The sequence below is a fragment of the Belonocnema kinseyi genome, chromosome 3 (assembly GCF_010883055.1).
Source record: "Belonocnema kinseyi isolate 2016_QV_RU_SX_M_011 chromosome 3, B_treatae_v1, whole genome shotgun sequence".
Lineage (NCBI taxonomy): Eukaryota > Metazoa > Arthropoda > Insecta > Hymenoptera > Cynipidae > Belonocnema > Belonocnema kinseyi.
The window spans coordinates 149,435,239-149,452,887 of NC_046659.1; the positions used below are offsets into that span (position 1 = coordinate 149,435,239).

Here is a 17,649-nt window from a genome sequence, read left to right on the forward strand (position 1 = left end):
TAAAAGACGGCCTTTTCAAACAATATTTGAATTTTCAACAAAATAATTAAATTTAGAAAGAAATTTAATATGTTTAAATTTATTAATTTATTTTGAACAAAAAAATCTATTTTCTATTATAAAAGATGGCTTTTTAACACAATATTTGAATTTATAACAAAATAATAATTAAATTTAGAAAGAAATTTAAAATGTTCAAATTGATTAATTTATTTTGTACAGAAAAATGTCTTTTCGACTATAAAAAATGGCTTTTTAACACAATATTTGAGTTTTCAACAAAATAATAATTAAATTTAGAAAGAAATTTAAAATGCTTAAATTTATAAATTTATTTTGAACAAAAAAATGTCTGTTCTTCTATAAAAGATGGCTTTTAACACAATATTTGATTTTTCAACAAAATAATTAAATCTTCAGCATAATAGTTGAATTTTACACCAAAAAAAAAGAAAATGCAACAAAAAAAGTGTCATAGTTTATATTTCAAACGAAAAATATGACTTTTCAACAAAATAGTCCAACTTTCCACCAAAGAAACGAATTTTCAACTAAAAATATAAATCTAAAAAAAACATGATTTCTTAACAAAGTGATGTAAACAGAATAGTTGAATACTCAAGCAGAAAAATGAATTTTTAATATAAAAAAACGACTTTTAAAAAAATTGTTGAATTTTCTTCCAAATAGATGCATTTTTATTGAAAAAAGCTGAAATTTCTCTTAAATCAGAAGAATTTTTATAACAATTTTTTTTTTTAATATTTGAATTTGTATCAAAAAAGGATTTCAGTTGAACTTTAAAGATCAAAAGACGAATTTTTTCGACCAAAAAGGATGCATTTTTAAGAAAACGGTTGAATTCTCTAACAACTAGAGTTGCATTTTAATCCTAAAAAGTTGGAATTTTTAATAAAATAGATGAACTTAAAATAAAAAACGATATATATATTTTTTAACGTCAAACTTTCATCCACGAAAGATTTCAGTTCATTTTTCAACACCAAAATTTAAATTTTAAACAAAAATTACGCCTTTTAAAAAAAAATAGATTAATTATCAACCAAACAGTTGCATTTTCATCCAAAAAAAGATCAAATTTTTCTTAAAACAGATGAATTTTTAATTAAAAACAAATTTAACATTAGTAGCATTTTCACCCAGAAAAGATTTGTTATCTTTTCAACAACAAAATATTAAATTTAAACAAAAAGTAAATTTTCTACGAAATAATTAAATTTTAAACAACAAAAAACAGAATTTGCAATTTAAAAGTATGACTTTTCAACCAAATTTTTGAACTTTCAAACAAACCGTTGCATTTTTATCTAAGAAAGATGCAATATTTCTAATAAAAAAGATGAGCTTTTAAATTAAAAGATAAATTTTTAGAAAAAATAGTTTTTGGACAAAAAAGATTTCACTTGACTTCTCTGCAACAAATTATAAAAAAGGATGTCTTTTTAAGAAAATTGTTTAATTTTCAAAAAAATGATAATTTTCCGGAAAAAGATTCAGCTGGGCTGAAGATTCATAATTTTAGTTGAAAATTAATTTTTTGTTGTTGAAAACTTAACTGATTTTTGTTCAAAATTCTTTTTTTTTGGGTTAAAAATGTAAAATATTTTGATAGAAAAATCAACCATTTGGTAAAAACTGCATGTATTTTATTAAAATTTTGGTAAAAAGTCGAACTATTTGGTTCAAAAGTAACTTCTTTTTAAAAATGTATCCTTTCGGTTTAAAAACTCAACTATTTTGCAGACAATTCGTCTTTTTTGTCAAGAAATTCAACAATACATAGAAATTTTTTCTTTCTTGCTTCAAAATTTGTTTTTTTTTTTTTTGTTTTAAAATGAATATTTTTTTTATAAAAAAAAATATCTTTTCAACTACTCTAGTAGAAAATTAATCTTATTTCGTTGAGAAGTCAGATATTTTGTTGAAAATTCAACTAATCGGTTAAAAATTGAACTACTTTGTTAAAAATTTAATTATTTTCTTTCATTTTTTTTTTTTTATAGAAAATAAAAATATTTTGGTAGAAAATTGAACTATTTGGTTAAAAAATAACTTTTGGCAAAGACAATTCTGTGGAGGATTAAGCTATTTTGTTAAAAATATGTTTTTTTTTCTGGTTAAAAATTTAACTCTTTCATTGAACATTTGTCTTTATTTTTTAAATTGGTTTTATTGCAAAAAATAGTAGAAGATTATGGTAGGAAGTCTAATTCAAAAATTAATTTTCAACCAAAAACAAAACTAATATTCAACTGAAATGATGAATTTAAAAGAAAAACGAAGAAACACTTGAATCCTAAATAACAGAAGATTAATTATCAACCTAGTTTTTTTTTTTTTTTTTTTTTTTGCAAAAATGATTGCATTTTCAACCCATAATTATTTAAAAATTTCCAACTAAAATTTTGAAAATTGAACCATTTTTATATAAAAATTATATAATTTCTAATTCAAGGCGTTCAAAATGAACAAGTTTATTTTTTATTGGAGGCTCTGGAAATTGAATGATTTTAGATTAAAACTTCAAATAGAAGCCATTAAAATTTTAGAAATTGGAACCAAAATTGGATGGTTCAGAGTCAAAACTTCTGAAATAGTCAAAAATGGAAAGATGTTCAATTATAAGCCTTTAAAATTAAATTATTAAAAAAAAAAACATTGAAAACTTTTTCATATTTAAACTCATTAAAATTTTAATTATTTGAAGTGAATTTAAATAGTTTAAAAATTAAAAATGTTCACATTGTTAAATATAATTTTCAAGGCCTGGTTCTAAAATCTTCTTATTTTCAAGGCTTTAATTTGAGAAATTATTCATTTAATTTTGCATTGTATTTAATTTACTCTGGATGTAAATACTTCGAATTTATTTAATTGAAAATCCTTTTAACTTCAATTTCATATTCTGCGATTTCGAACATTTTCAAAAACCATAAAATCTGTAAAAAAACTGTAATCGAACAATGTAGAATATTTAAATCTAAAATGATTAAATTTAAAACTAGATTAAAATTTAAAACTATTTCAATATGAAATTTTGTAATTTTGAAAGATGGCATTATTTAATAATGAAATTGTTCTGACATTTTTAATATTAAAAAATATATATTTCAAACCAAGATTTTCGAATCTAAGTTTTTGAAGCAAAAAATCTTTAGTCTAGAGGCCTCAAAAGTTAAAATATTTAGAATTGCGCCTTCAAAAGTATAATTTTTAATTAAAATTATAGAAATTTTAAAGAAGATAAAAATAATAATTATAAGTATCATATCATAAAGTATCATGTGACATTAAAAGTGATTGGATATATTTTTTTATTCAAAAATGTTATTTCTTTCTTAAAAAAATAACTGTAATTTTCACCATTAAGAATTGAAGAATTTTAAATATTGCGGACGAAAATGAGTTCAAACTTGAAGCGTTAGGAATTAAACAATTTTAAAAACAAACGCATAATCACATAGACATGACAGAAAATCAACTAACAAAAAACAGATGAAAAAAGTACGATAAAAATATTCTACTTCGACAAAAAGTAATGAAAGATAAGAAAACTGAGCTGTATGATAAGAAATTTTTCATAAATTTTGAATATAGAAATTGTTCAATATTGCATTCTTTAAATAAATTAATATATAATAACTCATTAATATATTTTATTAATAAAATAATTATTTAATTATTTTAATTGTTTTATGTGTATAATAATTTAAAAACTTTTTAAATAAATAAATCAGGAACCAATCATAGAAAAGACAAATATATTTATAATTTATAATCACTACTTGCCTCTTAAAACTTCAATAATAAAATAAAATACAAGATAAATTGTAAAAAAAACTTTTCTGTCGATAAAGTTATTAATAATCTGACATAAAATATAATTGAAAACTTATGTAGACTATAAATAGAATTGTTATTGTCGGAATAGAAAAAAAAATTAGAGAGTTTATGAACGTAAAATGCAACAAGTAAAGGAAATAAAAGAATAATAATTTTTTGTAGGCTAAAAGCTTCATAAAACTGAGAGAAGACTAGTTTTGTAAGTTGAGAGACACTGAACCGCAATGAAGCAAACTTGTTTGGTATCGATGCTATTCAGAACTTTTCAACATAATGAAGTTTCCGCTGCTGTTAAGATTGGTAGATATTATTTATTCGATTTAAAACTGGATAAAAATTAAAATTATAATAATAAAATAACAGATAATTTTATTTTTCCTCTAAATTTTATTGTGTTTAGGCAAATTATTTAAATAATATGACACATGCAACAAATGTGGCAAATATAAAAAGGAACAAAAATATATAAATCAGGATTCAAAATAAACATTTTTTGTTGTTGTGAAAATTGGAAAAAGTGACACCAACTTCACTGAATTTAAAAAAAGAATATTGCTAGCAATTTTCAGGAAACTTAACTATTTTTCAATCACGAAATAAAGAATTTTAAACAAAGTATAGTTAAATCTATAACTAATTATTCAGAATTAAATGCTTTTCTTTTTCTCTGCTGGGAAAAGCTGCAATTCTTATTTAATTCTAATGCTGTTGGGCTTATTTTATTCCATAAAAAATTCTCTGCAAATCTCATTGGTGCGTTTTTATTTAAAAACTTTTATTTATGAAAACCTATTGTTTACAAAAATAACAATTTGATAATAGAGTTCTTTTCCAAAACTAGTTATAATTAACAATAAAATATTTTTCTCGATTTTATAAATCATTTTTAACAACGTTTATTTTTTTGCTTGAAAAAATTTTAGTTCATGTTTAATTTAAAAACAAGTATAATGAAAATTTCCCTTTCGTCTTAAATCTTAAGCTAAAATCCATGAAAATAGTTATGTCGAAAGGAAATTTTCTAACTGGATTCATTATGATTAATTAAATTTGTTTCCTAAAATCTTCCAGAAAATAACTCTAAATTTTCCTAACAATATAGAGAAATTGGTTTGATTCTCTCAAACCTTGTCCAAATTTATAAAAAGCTTTTTACAAAATTGTAAAAAAATCTACATATTTCTCAAAATTTTTGTATTTTTCAAATAAGCAGTTTTTTTGGAATATTTTTAAAAAATCACTAAACATTTATGTAGGAATATAAAGAAAATTTTGTTATTTTCTTGAAACGGAATCTTTTCAAGATTTCAATTATTTTAGATTATTTTCATAACTACTGAAACTTAAAATTAACCTTTTAAAATAAAATCTGAATAATTTTGAATTTTCCCAAAATCTTATTATTTTATAAAAAAACAATCTTATATTGAATCGAAGAATCTCGAATCTGAATAATATAAGGTTAAATTTTCGAAAACAGAACAATTTAAAAACATAAAAAATGAAATATTTTCAGATTACAATTTTGAAAATTCACAACAATTTCTCTTGAAGAATATTCTTTTAGTTATAAATTTTAATATTTAGTTGAAAATTGAATAAATTTCTGAAAAACATTTCTCTCTGTTAAAAAGAAATCCATTTTTGTTGCGAATTGTTTAAAATTCGCAGGAATCTTCTTTGGATGAAAATTTTACTATTTTTTTAAAGTTTTTTTTTTTTGTTAAAATCATCTGTTTTAGGAGAAATTTCACTTTTCTTGAATAAAAGTGTAACTTTTCGGTTGAAAATTCTACTCTTTTTTTGAATGTTTGTCTTTTTGATTTAAAAATTCACCTGCTTTAGTAGAAATTTTATTTTTTTTTGTATAATATTGCAACGGTGTGGTTGAAAATTCAACAATTTTGTTGAGTCATCATTTTTTGTGGAAAATTCTATTGTTTAAATGTAATAATTGGATGTTGCAAAACGAACTGAAATATTTTCTGGATGAAAAAACCATTTTTTTAAATTTATTTTTATTTAATTAAAAATAGATCTGTTTTAAGAAAAATTTAATCTTTTTTTTGGACAAAAATGCAACGAATTGGTAGAGAATTAAACTATTTAGTTAAAAATTCATCCTTTTTGATTGAAAAAATTCGTCTTTTTGGATTGAAAATTCACTTTTTTCCGTAGAAAATTATTTTGTTGTTAAATTTTCATTGAAAAAAATGAATCTATCAGTTTTTTAAGAAATCACTTTTTTGTTAAACATTTATATTTTAAGTTGACAATTCACTACTTTGGTTGAAAGTTTAATTATTTCGTTTAAAATTAATTTTTTTACAGAAAATGTAAATTTTCCCTATTTTTATTGAAATTTTTTAGTTGAAAATTCGCCTTTTTTGGGGAAAAAATAAATTGTTTGAAATTTCATTTTTGTTGGGTACAAATGCATCAGTTTCGTGGAAAATTAATTTTTTGCTGAAAACTCATATTTTTTGTTTGGAAATTCAATTTGTGTAATGAAGATTTGTCTTCTGGGTTGAAGGTTCAATAATTTAGATAAACTTTCATTTATTTTTGAGTGAAAAATCGTTATTTATTGGAAATTCGTCTTTTTGGCTTTAAAATTCTTTTCTCTTGTATACATTTCCTTTTTTATTAATGTATAAACTATGACACTTTTTCACTGTAAATTAGTCTTTTCATGTTGAATATTCAACTATTATGTTAAAAATTCATCTTTTATAGCAAAAAATACATTTTTTTTAAATAAATTAATAAATTTGTATATAAAATATTGTTTTAATCCATTTATAAAATATTCTGTGTTAATATTATAATTTTGAGAACATTTTTAGGAATATTTTTGGAAAACAATCACCAACGTTTCGACACTCATACATCACCCTTATCAAGGCAAAAAAATATATATAATAAAATAAAAACAAAATAAAATAATATAAAATAAAAATAAAAAAATAAAATCTCGGTTTCGCATTTTTCCGCAAGAGGCAAAAACCAATCAAAAATAACGATTGCTGTAATTTTCGGCCTACATTTGAAAATGATAATTATAATCAGTTTAATGGCCTTTTTTCACGTGTCAGTGTGAATCATCCATCAGGCAATATAAGTGTTAAAATTTCCTTAGATTATGCCCACTTTGTTCGAAACTCGTTTTTTTACAGTTAAAAATACATTAGTTTTTAGCCTAACGTCCAGATCGTAATTGTTCTATTTTTAAGTTACCTAATTTGTAAGTAAAATCAATCAATTTTTATGTATAAATAACAATTATTAATTTTCGAGAATTCATGTAAGTTTAAGAGATATTTAGAAGTTTTGAAAATATTCCAATTTGATTTCAAACTTGAAAAGATTTCAAAGAATTTAAAACAAAATATAAATTTGTGAATATTACAATAGCATTTTTTCATGCCATACAACGATTTAAAAATGTTTTAAAATAATAAAAACAATTGCTCGAAATTCCTGTGAAAATTGAAATTGATGTTTCATTTTGAAGCAATTAATTTTAAGAGAATATTTAGAATGATTAAAAAAAAATTAAAATAATTTTGATGAATAAATAGAAATAAACTAATTAATTGAGAAATGATTTTTTTCGCTGAATAATTAATTTAAAGAGGATATTTTTAAAAATTATGAAGGATTTTCAAAATTGTCATAAGGAATCTATAAGATTGAATGCATTTTTTTTATTTTAAAGGATTTTTAGATAATTTTTGAATAATTTTCATAAATATTTAGAGGTTTTGTAAAAATTTCAGAAATAATTTGGATTTTTTACAAATTAAAATAAAATTAATTTATATTCTAATATAAAAAATTGTAAGTTAAAAAAAGGCAATCGTTCAATTTTTATTGTTTATGAATTGAATATGATAGCAAGGATTTAATGTAAAATTTTCGAAATGCACCATCTATCAAAATTAAAAATTTTTTATTTCACAACTTAACGGCATTTAATTAGAAAATTTTCACTTAAAATTTGTCAGAAGCTTCCATTTTACATACGTAAATTATTGATCATCTCAAAAACTTCAAATTCTTAAAAGAATTAAAAGGATTTTCAACCCGTAAGTAATATTTCGGCTCAAAAATGCAAAAATTTGCTAGAAAATTTAACTAGTTTGAGAAAAATGCAATTGATTGATTGAAAATTAACTTTTTTTAATGAATATTCAACTATTTGGTAGAAAATTTGTCTTTCTGCTAGAAGGTCCAATTTTTCTTGTTGTTAAAAAATACAAATATTTGATAGAAAATTCATCATTTTAGTTGATTTAAAAAAAATAAAAGTAAATTTTTCAGACTAAAAATTAGAATATTTTGCGGAAAATTCAATTTACTGATTAAAAATTAACTTTTTGTTGCAAATTGAGCTGTTTTGTAGAAAATTCGTACTTTCAGCTCAAAAGTTTAATTATGTTGTTGAAGTAATTTTTTGTTTTGAAGATTCGTAATATTAGTTAAAAATTCGTTTTTTTAGTTAAAAATACATTTTTTTAACTGAAAATTAACTATAGAATTCCTGAAAACAAAACCAAGAATCTAACGAACAAATTTGGATAACCATTATTAAAAATAAATTTTTTAACTGAAAATTTAACTATTTTGTAGAAAATTTAATTCATTGATTAAAAATTCATTTTTTAAATGAAAATTCAACTGTTTCGTAGAAAATTCGTATTATCAGCTCAATAATTTAACACTTTTGTTGAAAATTCATCTTTTTTGGTAGAAAGTCCATTTTTGTTGTTGTTAAAAAACGCAAAAATGTTGTTGAAAATTCATAATATTAGTTGATTTTTTTATAAAATAAAAATTATTTCAAGCTACAAATTAAACTACTTGTGGAAAATTCAATTTATTAAATAAAAATTAACCTTTTGTTATATAGTCAGTTGTTTTTTGAAAATTCGTAATTTCAGTTCGAAAATTTTACTATGTTGCTGAAAATTCGTTTTTTTTTGTTGATATAAAATGAAAATTCAACTGTTTCGTAAAGAAATTCATCATTTTAGTTGATTATTTTACAAAATTAAAAAAAAAATTAAACTATTTTGTGGAAAATTCAATTTATTGATTAAAAATTCACTTTTTGTTCAAAAATCAGTTATTTTGTTCAAAATTCGTAATTTCAGCTCGAAAATTGAACTATTTTCTTGGAAAATACGTGTTATTTGTTTTTTGAAGAAAATTAATTTTCTTTTAAAAAAACTTTAACTGCTTGACTGAAAATTAATTTGTTTTCCTTGTTTGAAAATTGAGCTACTTTCTAAGAAGCCAATTTTTTTGGTAGAAGATTCGTAATGAAATTTTTTTATTAAAAATAAATTTTTAACTGAAAAAATAATTATTTTGTGGAAAAATCAATTCAATTGATTCAGAATTAATTTATTAAATGAAAATTCAACTGTTTAGTGGAAAATTCATATTTTCAGCTTAATAATTACACTCTTTTGTTTAAAATTCGTCTTTTATGGCGCAAAGTCATTTTTTTGCTGTTAAAAAATGCAAAAATTTGGATGAACCTTGATAATTTTATTTAATTTTTTTATAATAAAAATTAAACTATTTTGTGGAAAATTTCAATTATTGAATGAAAATTGCTTTTTTATTTACAAATACAGCTGTTTTTTATAGAAAATTTGTATTTATTTTTTGGTTAAATTCAACTCTTTTTAATTGGAAATTAAATTAATGTTTGATGGAAATATCTGGAAAAAAAATCTTTCCCGGCCAATAAAATTTTTAAAATCGAACTCTATCCTAAACATTCTGTGCTAAAACTTTTATAAAATCCTGTGAATTAACAAAAAATTCCTTTAACTTTGAATTTATAAATAAAAATTTAACTGAATTGAAACTGAATTGAAATTTTAGAAAAAATTAGAGTAATTTTAAGAAATATTTAGACATTTTAAAAACATTCTAATTAAATTTAGAATTTTGAAATATTATTGTAACAGAACATTTAAAAAGATTTCAAAAAATGAAAAAAATTATCAAAAAAGAACCTGGAAGATTTTAAGGATTTCTTTTTTAATTTCAGGATTTTCCAAAAATTATATGAAAAATTTGATTAATTTAAAAATATATTTAGAAGTTCTGAAAAAAATGTTAACAAAATTCATTTAAATTACTTGAAATCATTCAAAGTTTTTAATTATTTAAAATTTTTTAAAAACTTCTCAATATCTCTTAAAATTACAAAATTTTTTTCTACAAATACTGAGTATTGGATTGTTGTTCATACGCACCGTCGCATTTTTAATGGCTAAGAAATATTAGTACAAATAATATCATTGATATTTAAAAAACTGCTGAAATCGAACTTGGGCAGATTTTTTTTCTGAAAATTCTTAAAATTCCCGGTCAAGAAATAAATTTCCCGGTTGAGAATTATTATTTATTATAGAAAACTAATTTTTTTTAATTGAAAATTTAAATATTCTGTAAAAAATTCAATTATTTTGTACAAACAATCATATTTTTGGCTCAATAATATTCATAAAGAATTGGTTTAAAACTCAGCTCTTTTAGTGAAAGCTCTTTTTCTCTTTTGTTGAAATTGGAATTGCTTAGTTAAAAATTCTTTTTTAATCTAAAGTTATAAATTCGTAAAATTCCCGGTCAAGAAATAAATTTCCCGGTTGAGAATTATTATTTTTTATTGAAAATCAATTTTTTTAAACTGGAAATTTAAATATTCTGTGAAAAATTCCATTATTTTGTAGAAACAATAATATTTTTGGCTCAATAATATTCATAAAGAATTGGTTTAAAACTCAGCTCTTTTAGTGAAAGCTTTTTTTCTCTGTTGTTAAAATTGGAACTGCTTAGTTAAACATTCTTTTTTTTTTAATCTAAAGTCATAAATTCGTGAGATTCCCGCTCAAGTATTAAATTTCCCGGTTGAGAATTATTATTTTTTATTGAAAATCAATTTTTTTAAACTGAAAATATAAATATTCTGTGAAAAATTCAATTATTTTGTAGAAACAATAATATTTTTGGCTCAATAATATTCATAAAGAATTGGTTTAAAACTCAACTCTTTTGGTGAAAGCTCTTTTTCTCTGTTATTAAAATTGGAATTGCTTCGTTAAAAATTTTTTTTTTTTAACCTAAAGTTATAAATTCGTGAAATTACAGGTCAAGAAATAAATTTCCCGGTTGAGAATTATTATTTTTTATTGAAAATCAATTTTTTTTAACTGGAAATTTAAATATTCTGTGAAAAATTCAATTATTTTGTAGAAACAATAATATTTTTGGCTCAATAATATTCGTGAAGAATTGGTTTAAAACTCAGCTCTTTTGGTGAAAGCTGTTTTTTTCTGTTGTTAAAATTGGAACTGCTTAGTTAAAAATTCGTGAAATTGCCGGTCAAGAAATAAATTTCCCGGTTGAGAATTATTATTTTTTATTGAAAATCAATTTTTTTAAACTGAAAATATAAATATTCTGTGAAAAATTCAATTATTTTTTAGAAACAATAATATTTTTGGCTCAATAATATTCATAAAGAATTGGTTTCAAACTCAGCTCTTTTAGTGAAAGCTCTTTTTCTCTGTTGTTAAAATTGGAACTGCTTAGTTAAACATTCTTTTTTTTTTAATCTAGTCATAAATTCGTGAGATTCCCGCTCAAGAATTAAATTTCCCGGTTGAGAATTATTATTTTTTATTGAAAATCAATTTTTTTAAACTGAAAATATAAATATTCTGTGAAAAATTCAATTATTTTTTAGAAACAATCATATTTTTGGCTCAATAATATTCGTAAAGAATTGGTTTAAAACTCAGCTCTTTTAGTGAAAGCTCTTTTTTCTGTTAAAATTGACATTGCTTAGTTAAAAATTCTTCTTTTTTAACCTAAAGTTATAAATTCGTGAAATTCCCGGTCAAGAAATAAATTTCCCGGTTGAAAATTATTATTTTTTATTGAAAATCAATTTTTTTTAAATTGAAAATTTAAACATTCTGTGGAAAATTCATACAATTGGCTCAATAATATTCATAAAGAATTGGTTTAAAACTCAATTCTTTTGGTGAAAGCTCTTTTTTCAGTTATTAAAATTGGAACTGCTTAGTTAAAAATTCTTTTTTAACCTAAAGTTATAAACTCTTTTGTTGTTAAAAATTCTTATTTTTATCAAAAAAAAAAAAAAAAAAATCAAATGTGATGAGTCCGAAGCCTAAACCTTGAGCTCTCTCGCAAGCTCGTCGCGATCAATGTCTTGAAAAAGCGTCACGCTGCAGTTAAGGATAAAATAAATGCGACAACAAAACTTCGAAAGAAAGAAGAGGAAAGGCAAGAAATCGAAATGGAACTTGAGAGGAACTTATTTGCCTTTAAGAGCGCATCATTATTTATTTATAACTGGACGTTGGCATGGATATACATCATACATCCACATATCTAAAGATGCAAACTGCAAAGTCGGCACTGAAGTTTTCTGAATTGCCCAAGTAATGCAACGCGTGCTTGACCTTGTTACAGACTTCGAAATGAACTTATAACACAGCAATTTCCTCCGCGGACAACACAAAAATCGGCATTATCATTATTTCATCTCTATCAATATATCAGGTTTCATTATTATCCAAACTTTGCAAGACTACTCCTGAGTTCACTGCAGAGAAAAAGCTAAAAATAACGGCGGAAAAGCGAATAGTTTCTCCTCGCTTCTCTCGATAAACAAGACAAGACTTTTCGTATTTTCTCTCGGACGTGAGAACAAGATTTTTAAACACTGGTTTCTCCTTAACAATTTTTCATTTTCCCTGATCGTTTAAAATTTTTTTGAAGTATAAAAACAAACTTACCTTTTTTTTATACATTTTTTACATTTTTTACATTTATTTTAAATAATTTCAGTGACAAGAGTCATATGCAATTTTATGAGGGGTAATCTACAAATTACGTAAGTCATGCGTTAAATGCATGAATTTTAAATAAAATAGTTGAGTTTTCAACTAAAAAATATCAATTTTGAGCCAGAAATTAAAGAATTCAAATTTCAGTTGAAATAATTAATTTTCAAACGTGAGTGAATAATATTCAAGAAAATAATTTAATTTTCAACCAAGGTTGTGAATCTTCGTTAAAAAATTAATTCTCGACAAAAAGTGTAACGGTTGATATTGCCATTAAAAAATTCTTTTAATTTTAAATTAAAAAACAGTTTAATTGAACCAAGAAACAAAAACTCTTCAACTTCAAGGGACTAATTTTTATACCCAAAAAGACGAATTTTTAATGAAGGAATTCAATTTTTAACCAAGAAACATTTTGCTGTTAATAAAGAGAAAAAAATCTCATCGAAAATGTTGAATAAAAAAAATAAAAGAATTTAAACAGTTACATTTTTAACCAAAAAAAAATAATTAATTTTCAAATATAATTATGAATCTTCAACCGAAAGAAATAATTTTAAAACAAATAGTTGAATTTTCTACGAAAAGAAAAATTAAAAAAAAAATTTCAATTTTAAACAAAATATTTAAATTTGCAAACACAATCATGAATCTTCGTTTAAGAAAAAACGAATTTTTGGTTAAAAACAATTCATTTTCAACTAAAAAAAAAATAATCAACACTAATTAAATTTTCACCAAAGAAATGATTTATTAAAAAAAAATTTTAATCTTAAACAAAAAAAAAACAGAATAATTTTTACCCCAAAAGATGAATTTTCCACACGAAAAAATTTTAACAAAAAATATAAATTACATTTTCATTTTTAAATTAATTAATTTTTAAATATAATGATGAATCTTCAACCAAAATAAATAAGTTTAAAACAAATAGTTGAAAGTTTAAACTCAAAAGATGAACTTTCTACGAAAAGAAAAATTTTAAAAAAATGTATTTTCAACTAAAAATATCAATTTTGAACAAAATAGTTAAATTTGCAAACACAATCATGAATCTCCGTTTAAGAAAAAACGAATTTTCAACATAAAGTGCAATAGTTATGATCACCAAAAAATATTTTAATTTTCAGCCAAAAACAGTGGAATTGAACAAACCAAAATTTTTGTCAACAAAATAAATAAATTTTCGACTAAAAAAGATAACATTTTCCAGCAAAAATAAAATAGTTACATTTTTGGTTAAAAACAATTGAATTTTCCACCAATAAAGGCCAATTTTTTATAACAAATAGAATAGTTAAATTGTCTGCTGGAAAAAAAAGTTCAATGAAAAAAAAAATCAACAAAAAGCATAATAGTTCAAATTGACACCAAAAACTACAAATTTCAACAAATTAGTTGAGTCCTCAACCAAAACCAATAATTTTCAAACCAAAAAGAATTATTTTTAACAAAAGAGTTGAATTTCAAACCAAGAAAAATTTTTCAATCAATGATAAGAAAAAATCTCAGCAAAAATATTCAATTATCAATAAAAAAAAGACGAATTTCCTGCAAAAAATTGTGTTTTTAGCACAAAATATGGTTTTTCAACAACATGAGTTTAATTTTCAACCCAAACATATGATTTTTTAACTAGAAAAATGTTTTTTTTTTTAAGGAAAAAATGAAATAAAAAAAGTGGAAAATAAAAAAGAAATAAAAAGAAATAAAAAAGAGAAAGAAATAAAAAATAAAAATAAAAAAAAGTGGAAAAAATTAATTTTCAACCAGAGATGAGCTGTTCATAAATGTTTATTCTTAAACCAAACAAAAAAAAAAAGAATTTTTAACCAAAATAACCAATTTTCCAACGAAAAAAGAAATTTTAAACACAAAAATATAGAATAGTGAAATTGTTAATCAACAAAAAATTCATTAAAAAGAGAATTTTCAAAAAAAACAAGTTAAATTTTCAACCCAAATTCAATTTCCAACCAAAGAAATACATTTTTTAACAGAAATTATTAATTTTCAACCAAAAAATGAACTTTTTAACCAATTAGTTAAATTTTCAACCCAAAAGATGAATTTTAGATAAAAAAAAGGAAGATTTTCTAGAAAATAAATACATTTTCAATTAAAAAATATAAATTTCCAAGCAAAAACGAAATAGTTACACTTTTACTTTCAAAAATTAATTTTCAAACAAAGAAATGAGCTGTTCATAAATGTTTATTCTAAAATAAAAAAAAATAAAAATTTTAACCAATATGATAAATTTTCCGAAGAAAAAATAAATTTTCAATGAAATATAGAATAGTGAAATTCTTAATTATAAAAATAATCATAAAAATAAAGAATTTTCAACAAAAAAAGTTGAATTTTCAACTAGAATTTTTTTTCAAACAATAATGAAATACCTATATTTTCATTTATAAAAATTAATTTTAATCTGATAAAAAAACAAATTTTTATCAAAATAGTTAAATTTCCAACAAAAGAAATGATGAATTTTCCACAAAAAAAAAAACTTTTTAGACAATTAATTAAATTTTCAAGCAAATAAATACATTTTCAACTAAAAATATAAATTTCCAAGCAAAAACGAAATAGTTACATTTTTAGTTAAAATAATTAATTTTCAATCAAATAAGTGAGCTGTTCATAAATGTTTATTCTAAAATAAAAAAAAAATAAAAATTTTAACCAATATGATAAATTTTCCGAAGAAAAAATAAATTTTCAATGAAATATAGAATAGTGAAATTCTTAATTATAAAAATAATCATAAAAATAAAGAATTTTCAACTAGAATTATTTTTCAAACAATAATGAAATACCTATATTTTCATTTATAAAAATTAATTTTAAACTGATAAAAAAACAAATTTTTATCAAAATAGTTAAATTTCCAACAAAAGAAATACATTTTTTTAAAGAAATGATGAATTTTCCACAAAAAAAAAACTTTTTAGACAATTAATTAAATTTTCAAGCAAATAAATACATTTTCAACTAAAAAATATAAATTTCCAAGCAAAAACCAAATAGTTACATTTTTAGTTAAAATAATTAATTTTCAATCAAATAAGTGAGCTGTTCATAAATGTTTCTTCTTAAACCAAAAAAAAAAAAATTATCTGAAATGATGCATTTTCCACACAAAAAAAATGTCAACAAAATATAGAACAGTGAAATTGTTCCTGAAAAAAAATTCATTAAAAAAAAAAGAATTTTCAACAAAAAAAGTTAAATTTTCAACACAAACATATGAATTTTCAACTAAAAATAAATACATTTTCAACCAAAAAAATAAATTTTGAAGCAAAAAATTAAATAATTTAGTTGAATTTTCCACAAAAATATATATTTTCAAAAAAATATAGAAAAATTCAATTATCAGTTCAAAAAAATATCATTAAAAAAAAGAACTTTGAACGAAAAATATATCAATTCTTAACCAAATAGATAAATTTTAACAATTAAATTACAAACCAAATAAATGAACTTTTTATTAAAATAATAAACCTCCAACAAAGATACAATTTCGACAAAAAATGGAATAATTAAATTTTGAGTCATAAAAAAGTGATTTTCAATTTTTTTTAAATGAATTTCAAACCCGGAAGATTAATTTTCTACAAAAAAATCAATATTTAATAAAATACATGAATTTTCGGCCAAAAAATTAATTTCCAACCAAAAAGTTGCATCTTTTACCGAAAAAAATGCAATTTCCACCAAAATAGATGAATTTTCAACTGAAAAATACAAATTTTCAACCAAAAAGTATTACGTCCAAACTTTCTTGATTTTTCTAAATAAAAACCGAAATTAATGGAAAGCTCACCTGTCGCCTGCCCAGAGAAACAATGTATAATTGGATCTGTTGAATCTGTTCGAGTATATTCGAGTTCTAAAAAATAAAAAAATAAACATATATTTTACCAAACTTTGCAAATTTATTAAATATCGAGAGAAAGTGTACTCACGTTTGGCTCATCTTTTAACTTTTCCACACAGATCTGTAATGAGAAAGAACATTTAATTGAGAATCTGATACTTCATGTGAATATCATAAACTATTTTGAAATTCCAATTAAAAAAATATATCGCATAGAATCCTATTGCAATGATATAATGATATTCACTGGGAAAGTTTCTTAAACAGATTACGAGTTTCAAGTTGAAAGTAGTTCACAGTGCCATCATGCGCAGTCCCGTAACTATCTTAACTTTTGAACGAAATTTCCTAAACAAAAATTTTATAAATCCACCCTTTTCAGATTTCTCTTTTCCAACAGAAAAAGATGTTCAAAGTTCCATTTGAAAAAATTGTTTTAAACTTTCGCTATTTTATTGGGATTCTTCTAATTCGTAAATAATTCTTTGATATCATTTTTAATTTCTTTATTGTTATTGATTAATTAACTATTAATGATTAAAAAGTAATTACAGAAAATTATTTTCAACCTTTTATTGTGACAGCTCAGTTATAATTGTATTTGTTTATAATATAGCCAATTATTCACTTCAGAGTAAAGTAAATAATATTTATAATACATTTTTTAAATAAAAATACACGATACTTTTATACATCTGAATTAGTAGTTAACTAATTTAATAAATACTCAGTTAATAACTGATCAATCAGTTTTTTTAATTCATTTATTGAAATATTATAATAAAATGTTATTACTATTTAATTCTGTGTAGAAAATATTTTGTGTAGGAAAAAAATATTGGTATTAAACAATATAAAATTATGTGTAGGCAATCTTCTATGTGGAAGAAATTTTGTGTAGGAAATATTTTGTGTAGAAAATATTTTGTGTCGGAAAAAAATAAAAGTATTTAACAAGATTAAATTCTGTGTAGGAAAAATTTTGTATAGAAAAAGTTTTGT

General features: G+C 21.7%; 1 protein-coding gene across 1 annotated transcript in view; it reads right to left on the reverse strand.

The window, feature by feature from the left end:
* LOC117170060 overlaps positions 1–17,649 on the reverse strand; it is a 96,331-nt gene that overhangs the window by 64,810 nt on the left and 13,872 nt on the right. Inside the window, exons 2-3 of the mRNA XM_033356581.1 lie at positions 16,736–16,768; positions 16,594–16,659 (exon numbers count right to left, since the gene is read on the reverse strand). Coding sequence (XP_033212472.1) covers positions 16,594–16,659; positions 16,736–16,768 — 99 coding nt within the window. The remainder of the gene's footprint in view (positions 1–16,593; positions 16,660–16,735; positions 16,769–17,649) is intronic.